The 18,257-nt window shown below is 44.2% G+C and overlaps 1 protein-coding gene across 20 annotated transcripts in view; it reads right to left on the bottom strand.

Moving 5' to 3' along the window:
- DHRS7B (dehydrogenase/reductase 7B) overlaps positions 1–17,809 on the bottom strand; it is a 43,296-nt gene extending 25,487 nt beyond the window's left edge. For 2 of the 20 annotated variants that reach the window (XM_036837957.1, XM_036837960.1), the window contains exons 1-2: positions 17,749–17,798; positions 6,829–6,930 (exon numbers count right to left, since the gene is read on the bottom strand). Coding sequence is in view for 11 of the 20 variants with exons in the window: in XM_036837962.1 (XP_036693857.1) it covers positions 15,661–15,806 (146 nt within the window). In the remaining 9 variants the exon portion in view is untranslated. The other 18 variants (XM_036837942.1, XM_036837943.1, XM_036837941.1 and 15 more) reach the window with 16 other exon arrangements.
- Positions 17,810–18,257: the final 448 nt, after the last annotated feature.

The following is an 18,257-nucleotide window of genomic DNA, read 5'->3' as shown; positions in this document are numbered from 1 at the left end:
AATCCATTCATGATAAAAACTCTTTTACCAAAGTGGGTATAGAGGGACCATATCTCAACATAATAAAAGTTATTTATGACAAACCCACAGCCAATATAAGACTCAATGGTGAAAAGTTGAAAGCCTTCTCGCTAAAATCTGAAACAAGACAAGGATGCCCACTCTCACCACTTCTCTTCAACATAGTATTGGAAGTCCTAGCCACAGCAATCAGACAAGAAAAAGAAATAAAAGGGACTTCCCTGGTGGTCCAGTGGTTACGACTCCATGCTCCCAATGCAGGGGGCCTGGGTTCAATCCCTGGTCAGGGAACTAGATCCCGCATGCCACAACTAAGAGTTTGCATGCCATAACTAAAGATCCCACATGCTGCAACGAAGATCCTGTATGCTACAACTAAGACCCAGTGCAGTCAAAATAAATAAATACTTTTTTTTAAAAAAAAAAGAAATAAAAGGTATTCAAATTGGTAGGGAAGAGGGTCTTCCCTGGTGGCACAGTGGATAAGACCCTGTGCTCCCAACACAGGGGGCCTGGGTTCGATCCCTGGCCAGGGAACTAGATCCCACACGCACGCCGCAACTAAGAGTTCGCATGTCACAACTAAGGAGCCTGCAAGCCACAACTAAGAAGCCTGCCTGCTGCAACTAAGACTGGGTGCAATCAAATAAATAAATAAATTTTTTAAAAAAAAAACTGGTAGGGAAGAGGTAAAATTGTCATTATATGCAAATGACATGATACTATACATATTGGGCTGGCCAAAAAGTTCATTCGGGTTTTTCATGTTACGGGAAAACCCGAACGAACTTTTTGGCCAACCCAATAGAAATCCCTAAAGACTCCACACAAAAAATACTAGAACTGATAAACAAATTCAGCAAGGTAGCAGGATACAAGATTAATATACAGAAATTGGTTGCATTGCTTTACACCATCAATGAGATAACAGAAAGGGAATGTAAACAAACAATCCCTTTTAAAATCCCATCAAAACAAAAATAATAATAAAATACTTAGGAATAAACCTCACCAAGGAGGTGAAAGACTTATATGCTGAGAACTACAAAACATTAGTAAAGGAAACCGAAGATGATTCAAAGAAATGGAAAGACATCCTATGCTCTTCGACTGGAAGAATGAATACTGTTAAAATGGCCATACTACCCAAAGCAATATACATACTTAATGCTTTTCTTATCAAATTACCCATGACATTTTTCACAGAACTAAAACAAATAATCCTAAAACTTACATGGACCCATAAAAGACACAGAATTGCCAAAGCAACCCCGAAGAAAAAGAACCAAGCAGTAGGCATAACCCTCCCAGACTTCAGACAATGCTACAAAGCTACAGTAATCAGAACAGTGTGGTATTGGCATAAAAACAGACATATGGATCAGTGGAACATAATCGAGAGCCCAGAAATAAACCCACAGACCTATGGACAATTAATCTTCGACAAAGGAGGCAACAACATACAACAGGGAAAAAAACAGTCTCTTCAGCAAGTGGTGTTGGAAAAGTTGGACAGCCTCATGTAAATCCATGAAGTTAGAACACACCCTCACACCATACACAAAAATAAACTCGAAATGGCTATAAAGACTTAAATATAAGACATGACACCATACAACTCCTAGAAGGGAACATAAGCAAAACATTCTCTGACATAAATTGTACCGTTTTCTTAGGTCAGTAACCCAAAGCAATAGAAATAAAAGCAAAAATAAACAAATGGGATCTAATCAAGCTTATAAGCTTTTGCACAGCAAAGGAAACCATAAACAAAATGAAAAGACTGGGAGAAAATATCTGCAAATGATGTGACCAACAAGGGCTTAATTTCCAAAATATACAAACAGCTCATACAACTCAATAACAAAAAAACAAACAACCCAATCGAAAAATGGGCAGAAGACCTAAATAGACATTTCTCCAAAGACATATAGATGGCCAACAGGCACATGGAAAGATGCTCATCGTTGCTAATTATTAGAGAAATGCAAATGAAAACTACAATGAGGTACCAGCTCACTCTGGTCAGAATGGCCATCATTAAAAAGTATACAAATAATAAATATTGGAGAGGGTGTGGAGGAAAGGGAACCCTCTTACACTGTTGGTGGGAATGTAAATTGGCAGCCACTACGAAAAACAGTATGGGGGTTTCTCAAAAAACTAAAAATAGAGCTACCATATGATCCAGCAATCTCACTCCTAGGCATATACCCAGACAAAGCTATAATTTGAAAAGATACGTGCACTCCTATGTTCATGGCAGCACTATTTACAATAGCCAGGACGTGGAAACAACCTAAATGTCCATCGATGGATGAATGGATGAAGAAGATGTGGTATACACACACACACAAACACACACACACACACACACAAACAGTGGAATGTTACTCAGCCATAAAAAAGAATGAAATAATGTCATTTGCAGCAACATGGACGGACCTAGAGATTATCATACTCAGTGAAGTAAGTCAGAAAGAGAAAAACAAATACCCTTATGATATCACTTATATGTAGAACCTAAAATACGACACAAATGAACATATCTACGAAACACACTCACAGATATAGAGAACAGACTTGTGGTTGCCAAGAGGGAGGAAGGGTAGGGGAGGGAAGGAGTGGGAGTTTGTGATTAGCAGATGCAAGCTAGTATATATAGGATGGATAAATAACAAGGTCCTACTGTATGGCACAGGGAACTACATTCAATATCCTTTGATAAACCATAATGGAAAAGAATATGAAAAACAATACGTGTATCTATAACTGAGTCACTTTGCTGTACAGCACAAGTTAACACAACATTGTAAACCAACTACAATTCAATAAACTTAAAAAAAATAAAAAAGAAACAAACAAACAAAATGCGGCCAACACAGCAAAGAGAGAGCAGACAAGGGCCACAATGTCCTGTCCACCCCTTTCTCATACCCAGGGGAGGAAGAGGATGAAGATAAACCCACCCAGCAAGGCGCCCCACTGAGACAATCACAGCTCCATGCACCTGTTCAAAGCCCAAGCTGGCAACCCTTGACATGAAGAAAAGAGAGAAACCACACACCGTCTTGTACATGTCTGGTATTCCTTGAGCACCTGACCCAACATCGTAAGCCAGCCTTGGTCTCCTGGCCCCAGGGACCATTCTGCCCGAGGCAAATACGGCACCAGGTTAAGGGGGTCCATCCTCAGCCCACTTTCTGTAAGAAGAGTGCATCTGCATTCAGTCTGGCAAATTCTCACAGAATCAGAACGTAAACTAGAAACCAGTGCAGCTTTGCCCAGTAACTCAGGATGATGGTGGGAAAAGACACCCCAGAGCAAGCCACTAATTTTAGAGTCAGGTTCAACTTCAGCATAACTCCCCTGACCAGGTGAAGCTGCTAATATAGCCAATCTCAACTCTTTCTGGGAGTTTTTCAAATTCTTAAAGATCTCCCACCTGTCATTCTGTTCTGCAGTACACGTGGCCACACCAATGGGCCCTGCGTCTCCCAGACTCTCAGAGGCAGCTGTGCCAACGCCTTCCTGTCTCACCCTCCACAGTTATGATGGCCAAGAGAGCTAGACAAAGAAGTAACTCAGACCCACTGACTTGCTGTGGTGTCTGGGGGCCTGCTCTGAGCAAAAGGGACAGCTCCCCAGTGGAAGAGAGGAACTAAGTCTTGGCTGGCCACATTTCCAGATCAGGAAATAAATCTCCTATGTAAAGCAAGGTCAAAAAGGGCCTGGTTTTTTTTGCAAATGGCATATAACATGCTTATAAATTTTGCATTTTATACGAAAATGCTTCTTAAAACTGCTAGTTTCAGATATAACTGGAAGACAAGACTGGTGGTAAAAAAAGGGAGTGGGAAAAAAATCTTGCTCACGATTCCCAGCATTTGGAGATGAGCTTATAGCACAGAGGGACAGTCAGCCCAGCAGTGCTGTGAGCCAGAGCCAAAAGCAGGACAGGCACGTGGAGAGAGGGGAGGCAGGCTCCGCCCACCCGCACCAGCCACGCCCACTCACCCCCACACAGGAAGTGACCAGAGAGAGGAAGTCACGAGCCCAGGTGTCTGCTTGTGTTTTCTCGCAGCACACACAACGGAGCTCCAGACCTAAGTCAAAAGAGTGTGAAGGCGGAAAAGCCCCTTCACAGGTGCCTGTTACTTGGGCCAGGCAGCCGGAAAGTTTGCGGGTCTGCACTGCTCTCCTACTTTCTACTGAGGCTTTCGGAACCTCAAACTAGAAACAAGACCGTCACCGAGAAACCAACTCGGAGCAGGCACGTCACCTCTTATGCCATCTGTTCCATTCTCCACCCTTTAGCCAAAATTCTACATTGCATTTCACAGATGGAATCTGTTCCTAAGATTCCTTTCTTCTCTCAGTTACAAAAATAAAATAAATTGAACCGTCAATAAAAACAAGTTGTTAGAATCTACTCAGAAACCACACATAGAAATTAAACCATTAAGAGCTATATCTGAAAACCAAAGAAGGGGATCTGAAAACCCTCCAAAGTGAAAAATGATAATGAGGGACTTCCCTGGTGGCGCAGTGGTTAAGAATCTGCCTGCCAATGCAGGGGACATGGGTTCGATCCCTGGTCCAGGAAGATCCCACGTGCCGCAGAGCAACTAAGCCTGTGCGCCACAACTACTGAGCATGCGCTCTAGAGCCCACGAGCCACAACTACTGAGCCTGTGTGCCACAACTACTGAAGCCCACGCCCCTAGAGCCCATGCTCCGCAACAAGAGAAGCCACCGCAATGAGAAGCACGCGCACCGCAACCAAGAGTGGCCCCCGCTCGCCGCAACTAGAGAAAGCCTGCGCACAGCAACGAAGACCCAATGCAGCCAAAGATAAAATTAATTAATTAATTAATTAATTAATTTTTAAAAATGATAATGAGTTCAGGTCTGGAAGGATTAGTCATGAAATAAGTTGCCATGTTATGCACAAGAAAATCAGGCTAAAGGGCAGAGAGGGGTTCCAACTGGACGGCAGGACACCGAGGCCACAGGGCAAGGAAGGGCTTGGCAGCAAAAGCAGTCAGGCTCAGTCCCCACAGCCCACATCCACTCTTGTGTGTTAGCGCTGACAGCCAGCTGTTCTGTTAAAGGTGACGTAAGCTACAGGTCATGCTTATGACCCATATCTGAAAATACGTATCTAATTTCAGAAAGTAAAAGCAGAGTAAAGCCACTCTTTCTTGGTCTCAAGCGTATGAGAAGCAGCAGCTAAGGCCGTCTCTGACTGAAAAGAAAAGATAGCATCCTACCTCAGACAGCAGATACTTCACCAGTGGCAGTTCCCGGCACCCATGTCTACTCTAGTCTTTTAACCCAGGGCAGAGTAACTTGGACCAGAGGCCAGAGGATACCTTCAGGTGAGCAGGCCCTCCCTGGAATGCTGGAACGAGCCATGAACGAGTGGCCTACGGGGTGTACTTTGGGATGCCAGCCTTAGGGCCCCCAGTTTAAAGGAGTGCAGGCTGGCATTAGTGAAGACAGAACCAAGAGGAAGGCCTGCGAGTATTTCAGACCAGGTCCTGAGCATCCAGTCCTGGAGAAGCGAGCAGTGCTCTCCAGTAAGATGCTGGGCCCCCGCTGCACAGCACGCCCAGCCTGGGAGGGTGGGATGAGAGGTGCTGAGCACAGCTCCAGACCCTGCAGCGCGGGCTCCTGACATGAGGACAGGGTGCTGGAGGCTAACCGTTTATTATGGGCCAAAGTCTTTGTTCAGTTTTTAAAAACAACACTTACGATAGCTACCTAGACACCTTGTCACAAAAAACAATTTTGTTTTCTTTTTTTTTTTTTTTTTTTTTAGTTTATTATTTATTATTGGCTGTGTTGGGTCTTTGTTGCTGCACACAGGCTTTCTCTAGTTGTGGCGAGCGGGGGCTACTCTTCATTGTGGTGCACGGGCTTCTCGTTGCAGTGGCTTCTCTTGTTGCGGAACACGGACTCTAGGCACGCGGGCTTCAGTAGTTGTGGCTCGCGGGCTCAGTAGTTGTGGCTCGCGGGCTCTAGAGCTCAGGCTCAGTAGTTGTGGTGCAAGGGCTTAGCTGCTCCGCAGCATGTGGGATCTTCCCGGACCAGGGCTCAAACCCGTGTCCCCTGCATTGCCAGGTGGACTCTAAACCACTGCGCCACCAGGCAAGTCCCACAATTTTGGTTTCTAATGTGCTTTATAAAATGAATTTAGTGTTACTGGAAGATGCCTGAGTGATCTTGCCCTCTTTCCCAGAGCACACAAGAGGCCCAGACCCCTCGACAGAAACCACACAAGGCGCTCACTGTGGGTGTACAGCAGAAAAAGCACCAAGCTGGCACTGGGGAGCAGGGTTCAAGTTCACCCTGTCATGTCCCTGCTGTGTGACGCAAGCAGGTTTATTCTCTGCAACTAAGTGTCCTAACTTCAAAATGGGGGTGATTATTCCAATGAGAAACCACATGGGAAGCACTTTGTAAATGCTGAGGTCCTGCCGACTCACAAGCTAACTGAAAAAAAGCAATAAAGCGTTTCCAGAGAGGATTTCAGGCAGGAACTGAGCAAAGGCAGCCAGGCAGGCAGCTGGGGTTTTTTGGCTGCACCATGCGGCACGTGGGATCTTAGTTTCCTGACCAGGGATCAAACCTGCGTCCCCTTCATTGGAAGCATGGAGTCTTAACCACTGGACCACCAGGTAAGTCCCCAGACAGGCAGCTTTAATGGCGTTTCGTAAAAAGACCAAGCTCCCTACTTTCCATCCACACCTCACGTGCCGAGCGTCCTCTCAGCTCCAGGATGGCTCTCGCTCACCTGCTCACCTAAGGCACACGAGGTGCCACTCACGCCGGGTGCTGGCGGGGCCGGGGCTGCAGGGCGATGGACCAAGGAGACGTGGGTTCTGACCTCATGAAGCTCACCGCCTAGACAGACAGAGTGGCGATAAACAAAGAAACACAAAAATTAAACGACTGGAATTGTGATAAGATGGCCTGTCTAGAGGACGAGCCTCACCTGAAGCTTTGATTCCAAGTCAAAACCACCCAAGCTGGTGTGCTGGCCACATGGCACACAACCAGCCCAGGGCAGCCCTAGCTAGTGACTCCTCTGTTTTAGGAGAGAACACTTTCTAACCCATTCCATGAGACCAGCATTACCCTGATACCAAGAAAAAACACTGTAAGAAAACTACAGAACAATATCCCTTTTGAAGAGTGACACCAAGCTCCTCAACAAAAAAAACTAACAAACTGAATTTAGCAGCATAGTAAAAGGATTATACATCCTGACCACGTGGGATTTGTTCCTGGAATGCAAGGATCCTACAACATATGAAGATGATCAACAATATGCCACGTCAACTGAAGGAAAAAACCACACGATCAATTCAATTGACGCGGAAAAAGCATTTGATAAAATTTAACACCCTTTCATGACAAAAGCACTCAACAAATAGGAATACAAGGAAACTACTCAACACAGTAAGAGCCATACATTAAAAACCTACATCAAACATCAGACTCAATGGTAAAAGACTGAAAGCTTTTCCTCCAAGATCAGGAACAAAGCAAGGATGCCAACTTTCACCACCTCTATTCAACATAGTACTGAAAATTCTAGCCAGAGCAATCAGGAAAGAAAAAGAAATAATAGGCATCTAAATTGGAAAGGAAGAAGTAAAATTATCTGTTTGCAGGTGATATGATCTTGTATGTAGGAAACCCTAAGGACTCCACAAAAATGTGTTTAAAATGTGTTAGAATAAATTTATTCAGCAAAGTAGCAGGACACAAAGTCAACACAGAAAAATCAGTTGTATCTCTATACATGCAAAAGCAATTCCATTTACAATAACAACTAAAAGAATTAAATACTTAAGAACTAACTTAACCAAGGAGGTGAAGACTTGTACAATGAAAACTGCAAAATATTGCTGAAAGAAATTAAACAAGACATAAATGAATGGAAATACATTCCATGTTCATGGAGTGGAACACTTATTACTATTAAAATGTCAATACCAATCAAAGCAACCTGCAGATTCAATTCAATCCCTATCAAAATCCCAACAATGCCTTTTGCAGAAAGAGAAAAACTCATCCTAAAATTCACATGGAATCTCAAAGGTCCCTGAATAGTCAAAAGAATCTTGGAAAAGAACAAAGAAGCTGGAAGAACCACTTCCTGATACCAAAACTTACTATAAAGCTAGAGTAATCAAAACAGTGTGGTGTTGGCACAAAGACAGACATAGACCAATGGAATATAGAGCCCAGAAATAAATCTTTGCATATATGGTCAAATAATTTTTGACAGGAATGTCAAAATCATTCAATGGGGAAAAGAGAGTCTTTCAAACAAACGATGCTAAGAAAACTGGATATCCAGTGACTTACCTGGCAGTCCAGTGGTTAAGGCTGTGCTTTCACTGCGTGGGGCACGGGTTTGATCACTGGTTGGGGAAATAATATCCCACATTCCACATGGCACAGCCAAAAAATAAATAATTTAATTTAATTTAATTTAATTTAAAAAAAAACTGGAGGGGCTTCCCTGGTGGTGCAGTGGTTGAGAGTCTGCCTGCCAATGCAGGGGACACGGGTTCGAGCCCTGGGCTGGGAAGATCCCACATGCCACGGAGCAACTGGGCCCGTGAGCCACAATTACTGAGCCTGCGCGTCTGGAGCCTGTGCTCCGCAACAAGAGAGGCAGCGATAGTGAGAGGCCCGCGCACCGCGATGAAGAATGGCCCCCGCTCGCCGCAACTAGAGAAAGCCCTCACACAGAAATGAAGACCCAACACAGCCAAAAATAAATAAATAAATTTTTAAAAAAAACCTGGATATCCACTTGCAAAAGAACAAAATTGGACCCTTATACAAAAATTAACTCAAAATGGATCAAGGATATAAATGTAAGACCTAAAACATATTTCTTACAAGAAAACATAGGCAAAAGCTTCATGACATTGGATTTGGTGATGATTTCTTGGATAAGACTCTATAAACGCACAGGTAGCCAAAGAAAAACTAGATAAATTGGTTCATGAAAAATTTTAAATGTTGTGCAGTAAAAGACACTATTCACAGAGTAAAAAGATAACCCACAGGGTAGCAGAAAATATTTTCAAATCATATACCTGATAAGGGAGCAATATCTAAAATAGAGAACTTCTAAAATTTAAAACAAAACAAAAACAACCTGATTCAAAAATGGGCAAAGGGGGCTTCCCTGCTGGCACACTGGCTAAGAATCTGCCTGCCAATGCAGGGGACACGGGTTCAAACCCTGGTCCGGGAAGATCCCACATGCCACGGAGCAGCTAACCCCGTGCGCCACAACTGCTGAGCCTGCACTCTAGAGTCTGCGAGCCACAACTACTGAGCCCATGTGCTACAACTACTGAAGCCCGCGCGCCTAGAGCCCGAGCTCCACAACAAGAGAAGCCACCACAATGAGAAGCCCGCGCACCACAACGAAGAGTAGCCCCCGCTCGCCGCAACTAGAGAAAGCCCGCATGCAGCAACGAAGACTCAATAAATTAAAAAAAAAAAAAATAGGCAACGGACTTGAACACACATTTCTCAAAAGAAGACATAAAAACAGCCAATAAGTATATGAAAAGATGCTCAAGATCACTAGTCATTAGTGAAATGCAAATAAAAACTATAATGAGATACCACCTCACACCCATTAGAATGACTACTATCAAAAAACCAGAAAATGATAAGTGGGAAGATATGGAGAAATTAGAACCCTATGCACTGCGGGTGAGAATGTAAAACAGTATGGCCACTGAAAAAAAAGTATGGAGGTTCCTCAATAAAATTAAAAATAGAATTATCATATGATCCAGCAATCCCACTGCTGGGTATATACTCAAAAGAATTGAATGCAGGGTCTCGAAGAGATATCTGTACACCCATGTTCACAACAGCACTATTCACAATAGATAAAACACAGAAACAACCCAAGCGTCCACCAACCAATGAATGGATAAGCAAAATGTGATATGTACATACAATGGGATATCACTCAGCTTTAAAAAGGAAGGAGACTCTGACACGTGCTACAATATGGATGAACCTTGAGGACACTATGCTCAGTGAAATAAGCCAGACACAAAAGCAAATACTGTCTGAGTCTACTTACATGAGATACTTGGAGTAGTCAAATTCTTAAGAGACAGAAAGCAGAATGGGAGTTGCCAGGGGCTGGGAGCAGGGAGGGAAATGGGGAGTTATTTTTTAATGGGTACAGAATTTCAGTTTTGCAAGATGAAAAGAATTCTGGAGACAGATGGTGGTGATGGTGGCACAACATTATAAATGTATTTAACACTTCTGAACTATACACTTAAAAATGGTTAAGATGGTAAATTCAAATTATGTATATTTTATTACCATAAAAAAATTTTTAAGTGTGTCATTCATAAAGGATTAAACATTAAATGCTGTCTAACTTCAGGTAGGCTCATGGTTGAAATCAGATTATTTTAAAATTCTAACAAATTAGTTTCCTCATGAATTTGGATAAATTATTTGCCTCTGCCCACTGTTCTCTCTCTTAGACAGTTTATTTAGGATGATGGTTCACTCTGAGCTCCAAGGCTTTTTTTTAATTATTAATTTATTTATTAACTTATTTGGCTGTGCCGGGTCTTAGTTTCAGCATTCGGGATCTTCGTTACGGCATTCGGGATCTTCAATGGCGGCATGCAAACTCTTAGTTGTGGCATGTGGGATCTAGTTCCTGACCAGGGATCGAACCCAGGCCCCCTGCATTGGGAGTGCGGAGTCCTAGCCACTGGACCACCAGGGAAGTCCCCCAAGTTATTTTTGGAACTGGAAAACATAATTGTGAAATTTAACTAGGAAATGCCCTTTACTCTGAAGCAGTTTTTAATAATGCTTCCACTTAAAACTTAAGAGTGTCCTGACTTTAATGCCAGAAAACACATGGAAAGGAATCTCACGTTCTGGAGGACTAAAGGAGGAGGGAAGCATAATAACCTGAGAGGGTTTTCCAGAGCCAACTTCTAAGCTTTCATTTAAAAATAGCCTAGCCGGTGACCTATCACTTTATTTCCCAGCACCCCACCAAATAGCTCCCTAAGGACACGGCCACGGCGCCTCAGGACACGTCCACAGTAAACCATCAAACAATTTGTTTATTTCACCAAACACTGTTGGCAGATTTACTTTTCCCCATACATATTCCCCTCCTTACTTCTCTCTCAGAGCCTTTTCAGAATTGAAAAAAAATTGCTTGGCAAATTCCAGAGCCCAGATTAAAAGAAGAAAAATACCTTAAATCGAAAACATATTTTGTACATTCACCATGTTTATTGCTAGGGTATGCAACAGCATAAAGGCTTTTTTTTTTTTTTTTCTATTTTCTAAGTGCTTTTATTATAATGGGTATTGAATTTTTTGACAGGCTTTTCGGCATCTAGAGAAATAATCATATCATTGTTCCTAATACTTAATAATGCTGTATAAGATACTAATCAATTTCCCAATATTGAACCAACCTTGCATTCATGGAATACATCCCACTTGCTCATTTTATTTTCTTTGAAACAAAAGGAAAAAAAACACTCAAGGAGAATTAGGCAGTTACCTAAAAAAGGACTGCTCATAAGCCATTTCCCATAAATGAAATAGAAATCTTTTAGCAAACAAGTGAGTTTTTAAAGAATGGCTTTGACTTTTACATTATGGTAAATTAATGGGCAAAGAACAGTCTTTTCAATAAATGATGCTGAAACAACTGGATATCCACAAACTAAAGAATAAAGTTGGAACCTTACAGAACACAATATATAAAAATTAACTCAAAATGATCAAAGACCTAAATGTAAGAGCTAAAATTATAAAATACTTTAAAGAATATTTAAGTGTAAATCTTCATGATCTTGGATTAAGCAATGATTTCTTAGCTATGACACTACAGCAAAAGCAACAAAAGAAAAAAATAAATTGAACATCAAAATTTAAAACTTCTGTGCTTCAAAGAAAACTATCAAAAAAGTGAAGACAACCAACAGAATGGGAGAAAATATTTGCACATCATGTATCTCATAAGGGTCAAGTGTCCAGAATATAAAAAGAACTCTTGCAACACAAGAATAAAAGATAACCCAGATAAAAAATGAGCTGTTTCTTCTCTAAACTTTCTTTTCCAAAGAAGATATACTAGGTGAAAAACTGAAAGCATTTCCTCTAAGATCAGGAACAAGACAAGGATGTCCACTCTCACCACTACTATTCAACATAGTTTTGGAAGTCCTAGCCATGGCAATCAGAGAAGAAAAAGAAATAAAAGGAATACAAATTGGAAAAGAAGAAGTAAAACTGTCACTGTTTGCAGATGACATGATACTATACATAGAGAATCCTAAAGATGCCACCAGAAAACTACTAGAGCTAATCAATGAATTTGGTAAAGTTGCAGGATACAAAATTAATGCACAGAAATCTCTTGCATTCCTGTACACTAATGATGAAAAAAGGCTGATTACAGCAAACAAGTTCAAACTACTGGTAAGCAATGTTCAATCACTTCAGCTGCCATCAGCGGTCTCTCCCTTCAGTAAGCAGTTTAGTGGCCAAGTCTCAGGTTACTGTGAACTTAAGAAGATGGAAGGGATAGCTCAGGTAGAATCTAAAAGAGAGTTTGTTGAATTTCCTACCTCGGTGAGTGGAAAGCAGCTTCCAAGCTAAATTTACATGCCATTCAATCTCAATTTCCATCCCCACATTTATGACCTTCCAGAATAGATTAGTGGAGAGTTCATTTCTGCATTAAAATCCTAACTTTATCTACCAAATATCTCATATATGAAGAACTGGTGTTAAAAACAAGAAAATATGCTCAAAGTGGAGTCACCGATGCTGAGCCCCACATCACCAAACTTCACTTATTTAGTTTCAGCCTCTCCCAGAAATGGAATCTTAAACCAGGGAATCAGGAATCGCCTGGTCAGCACAGTGAGGTCATATGCCTGGCGGACCCCTGCATCCCTTAAAGGGGGGTGACCTCGCCACAACCAACCCGCTTTTTCCCAGGTAGAGCTTCCTGTTCCCGCTCCTTCTGCCTGTAAAAGTCTTTCACTTTGTACAGCTCCTCAGAGCTCCTCTCTATCTGCTAGATGGGAGGCTGCCCGATTCATGACTCAAAGAAAGCCAGTAAGATCTTTAAAACGTACTCAGTTAGGGACTTCCCTGGTTGCGCAGTGGTTAAGACTCCACCTGCCAGTGCAGGGGACACGGGTTCAAGCTCTGGTCCGGGAAGATCCCACATGCTGCGGAGCAACTAAACCTGTGTGCCACAACTACTGAGCCTGCGTGCCACAACTACTGAAGCCCGCACGCCCTAGAGCCCATGCTCTGCAACAAGAGAAGCCACCGCAATGAGAAGCCCGTGCACCACAACGAAGAGTAGCCCCCGCTCGCCGCAACCAGAGAAAGCCCACGCGCAGCAACGAAGACCCAACACAGCCAAAAATATATATATTAATTAATTAATTTTAAAAAAATTTACTCAGTTGAATTTTATGTTTTTAACAATGGGTAGGAGTGAGAAATGACACTATTGACATTAAAGAGGACAAGTCCTGGAAGGGTTAACTACCATAGACAAGAGTTCTGGCTGGAAACCAGCAGGATCTGGATCTATATTTTTCTTTAAATCAATGTACAAGAAATTATGGGCTAGATTTGACCACCTGCAGGCATCCTAGCTATGCACAACTACATGGAACTCACTTAAAGATCATCTCCAGAACAATTCCCATACTGAGAGAGCTCCAGTCCAACATTTTACTGCACTGTTTAATTTTTTAAACTGACTTTTCCCTGTTGCAAAAAGGGAAAGAGATTTTTCTCTCCTTTTTCTTAGAGCATTTCTTTGAAAAACCTAGAGTTTGTAAATCCTTCCTCTGCCCCTTTGGTATGTAAGCAAACCTTTTTAAAGGCTAAATAAGCTAGCTCCAGCCACAAGTAAAACCCAAGAGTTTTTTTCTGAAGGGCCTGGGAGCCATCTCTCTTAAGGTAACATCATGGGAGTTCAGCCTAGGCACCTCGACTACCTGCTCACAGAAATTAAGGATGTTTTATTTTTCTTTCAGAGAAAGGCAACTGACTAGCACAGACGGCCACCCCAATCACCAGGTAAATTTAGGATGAAAACACATACAGCAAATGGTGTTGTCTAGTCTTTTTACAAGAGGACAAATTACCGTTAATCTTGAGATTACGTATGTAATGGGCTGTAAATGGTGGGGTTTTTTTTTTTTTTTTTTTTTTGTAGTCTCATTTGCAGATTACCTGTGTTGTATCCCACTTTCGGTTAATGCTTGAATAACAGAATTATTTTCTTTCCGCATTTGTGGAGAGCATTTCCTAGGCTGGCAGAAGATTTTATTTTTACCTTTCCCCAACATAAATGTGGAGAAATTCTACTCTCATTGGACCACCTCACAGGTCCCACCTTGACAGCTCCCTCAGTAAGGAAAGGTGGGGACTTGCCTGGCGGTCCAGTGGTTAAGACTCCACGCTTCACGGGTTCGATCCCTGGTCAGGGAACTAAAATCCTACATGCCCCACAGCACAGCCCCCCCCCCAGAAAAAATGGGAAAGGTGTTCTTCTCTGACAAGAGCTTTAGAGACTCAGCCACTCCGGTCACGTGAGTGCCAGACCCTCCTACATCCCTGCCTTTGTGACACCCCACCTGGATCATTTCAAAGACGTCTTACTCAAAACTGAACTCATGTCCTTCCTCTGAGTTCCGATCTCAGATACACAGGCCAGAAAATGAATCAGCCCTGAACCTCCCTCTTCCATCTTACCCCAGAGTGAACCTATTACCAAGTCCCACTGATCCTACCTTTTAAACAGCCCTCACACCCATCGACTTCCGCCTCCGCCGAGGGAGAAGCCAGAGTGATCTTTCATAAACACACACCTGCTGCTTCTACTCCCTGACTGAGACTCTTCAGTGGCCTCCCACCATCCTTAGGAGAAGCTCCAGATACTTGGCATGACCTGTGAGGCCTGCATGGTCTGACCCCTGCCTACCTCTCCAACCCCATCTCCCTGACTCGCTCCCCCTCCCTCTCCGGGATCCTCCAGCCCCAACTGGGAGCTTAAGCTCCAGGAGGACACAGACCATGTCTATTTGCTCACGCTATGTCCCTAGCACAGTGCCTAGCACATAGTAGATGGTAAACAAACACATCTGAAGAATAATATTGGTAAAACAACTGTAGCATCTTAAATGGAAAGCAAATAAAACATGAATTAAATTAACAACTATCCTTACACGTTTGTATCCTAGGTAGCTAACACAGGACTTGGACCATTGCAAAAATTGTTAAATAATTTTGCAAAGCAGAGACAAATAGGGTGAAATACAATACTGGCACTCCTGTCTATTCAGCTTTGCCACGCAAGTAACCAACACTGAGCAAGTGTCACACTGAGGTCTACGCCCCTTCGCACATCCGTCCCCACCCAGGGCAACCAGAGACCTAACCATGTCTGAAGAAGGAGGCCAGGAGTTGGAACACAGACACGGTTTGTGGAGTTGATTATATGTCCTGGGAAGCAAATAAACCCTGGGGCGCAGCACTGCTCGGATGGGATCCAACCTGTGTCTGCTTCTGCCTTGGAAGCACTCTCCACTGCCGGCCACGTGGGTCACTCCGAAACTACCCGACACAGCCCCTCCGACCCTCGAGGCCTCACGTGCGTCCCTCCTTCTCTTCACTCTTCTCTCTGCCCAGTTTAACTCCATCTCAGTCCTTAAGGTCTCAGCTCAATACTATCGCCTCAGGAAAGGCGAACCTGTCCCTCCTCACCCCGCCTGCTGCCACTGACCCCATTATATATTCTTACAGCGCCCTCTACTGTCTCCTATGGCGGGTACCACGACCACAGCCAATATTTACTTGGTCATTTTCTATTTTCTGTGTGTCTCCCTTGCTAGACTCATTGCTTATGAGTTGCTACTTCAACTCAAGTTGCTACCTGAAGACAGGGGCTGTGTCTGCTTTGGCCATCAGTGTATCCCCAACACCTAGCACCTGCTGGTACAGACCAGCTGTTCAATAAATATCTCTGAAGTGAAGGAATGAATGAAATACATAGACAAGCACTAGCTTTTGGAGTGACATGGAATTGGCTCTGCCCTTACTAGTTCAGTGCTAAATTTCTTCCCGTCTCTGAGTCCATTTCTTCCACTATAAATGAAGACAGGACTTCCCTGGTGGCGCAGTGGTTGAGAATCCACCTGCCAACGCAGGGGACACGGGTTCGAGCCCTGGTCCGGGAAGATCCCACATGCCGCGGAGCAACTAAGCCCGTGCGCCACAACTACTGAGCCTGCGCTCTAGAGCCCGTGAGCCACAACTACTGAGCCTGCGTACTGCAACTACTGAAGCCCGCGCACCTACAGTCCGTGCTCCGCAACAAGAGAAGCCACCGCCATGAGAAGCCCGCGCACAATGAAGAGTAGTCCCCTCTGGACACAACTAGAGAAAGCCCACGCACAGCAACGAAGACCCAACGCAGCCAAAAATAAATAAATAAACTTTTAAAAAATATTTTAAAAAAATAAATTCTTGAGCAAGGACCTCTTCAGAAGCAACCCCTGTACTAGAATGAGTTTGTTTTATACAGAAGCCTAGTTTTAAAAGCCTGCTTCCCTCACTTATTTGCTGTGGGTGCTCTCAGCACCCAAAACTGGGCTGGAGAATATGGTGATACCACTCACTATACTCTCTCGTGCTGAGGAATAAGAGATGTCTACAACAGTCATTTTGGTGGGTGCTCAAAAAAGTTAGTTCCCTGCCTATCCTTAAGAATTAGATCACTTTTGCTAATTCTATCCCTGTATCACCAAGTTGAGGATCCCTTTTTCTATCTGCCACTTTTCTAGAAACTGACTTCCTCTGTTTTCCCCACACACAGGTTGGAAGACGTGAAAAGCACTTCCTGGTAATTCCATTAAGAGAAGCAAGTATTATGTTCACTAAACACGTGTATAGGAAGATCAAAAATTATTTCGTTAACTACTTCGTAACAAAAGTAACTCGTCAATTCTCAAATCACCATAGCAATGGAAACTGAAAAGAGGGTTGTACGGGTACCATTTGTTGAGCACCTATTCTGTGCCAAACGCTAGCTCAGTACCACCCATGCGCAATCTCACCACGCTTCTCGACAACCTCATTGGGCGGGGGGGGGGGGGGGCGTTTTATTCCCAAAGTTACAGCTGAGGACACTGGTCCAAGCCGCACAGCTTGGGAACAGCAGAGCAAGGGCAGGAGGAGCAAGAGATGCCGTGGCAACCCCGCGGGTACGCAGCAGGCAGCACCCCGCCCTGCCTCCGAACAAAGGTACCTGCTGCGCTAACTCTGCACCGGCCAGGTGCCGCCAGTCTCGCCCGCGCACGGCGCGGAATCGGGGAAATCGGGTCCGCCGTCTGCCTACACCCACTTGCAGCCGCGCAAACCGAGGCTCAAAGCTCAGCGAAGGCGCGGCTCCCCATCCAGAAAACGCTGAGCCCGGACTCCGGCGCGGGCGCCCCTCCGGGTCCACGGCCTCCGCTCGGCCTCCACACCACTCCTCTCCCCTCAGCGGGCGAGACGAGCTCGAGCCGGGACCTGCCCCGCGCCTCAGCTCGGGGCGGGGCCTCACGCCCCTCGCCACCGAGGCTCCCCCGCCCGCAGCCCTACCTGCTCGCTGCGGAGGCCATGGCGAATCAACCCCATCCTCCCGCCTCTCCGGTGACGTATTTTTCCCTCGCCCAGCCGTGAGGCTGCGCATGCGCGCTGGGCGGGCGCCCCTCAAGGCGCAGGTAGGAGGGGCTGGATGCGGAGGTTTGAATTGCGTCCTCCGGCCTAAGTGCCCTCCCTCCATCTTCCAGAGGGAAATTCGGAAGGTCACGGTTTGAATTGCGTGCACTCTTGGGGAAGAGGGCAGGGGACACAAAGTTGAAGAACGTGTGCTACGGAGTATAAAGCCTTAGTAATTAAAGCGGTGTGATACTGGCCCAAGGATAAATAAAAAGATCAATGCAAAAGAAGTGAGAAGCCAGAAACAGACCCACGGGTATGTAGTCACACGTCTTCTCCCCACAAAAGAGCCACTGTAATGAAAGAGAAGAGTTATTTTGAAGGAAAAGTGCTCGATCAATTGAATGTCGTTGGCGGGGTTGGGGGACGAACCGTAACCCCTACCTCAG

This window comes from Balaenoptera musculus, chromosome 20 (assembly GCF_009873245.2).
Source record: "Balaenoptera musculus isolate JJ_BM4_2016_0621 chromosome 20, mBalMus1.pri.v3, whole genome shotgun sequence".
NCBI classification, from domain to species: domain Eukaryota; kingdom Metazoa; phylum Chordata; class Mammalia; order Artiodactyla; family Balaenopteridae; genus Balaenoptera; species Balaenoptera musculus.
Note: the sequence above shows the minus strand (reverse complement) of the source record. Positions and strands in the feature narration are given on the sequence as shown.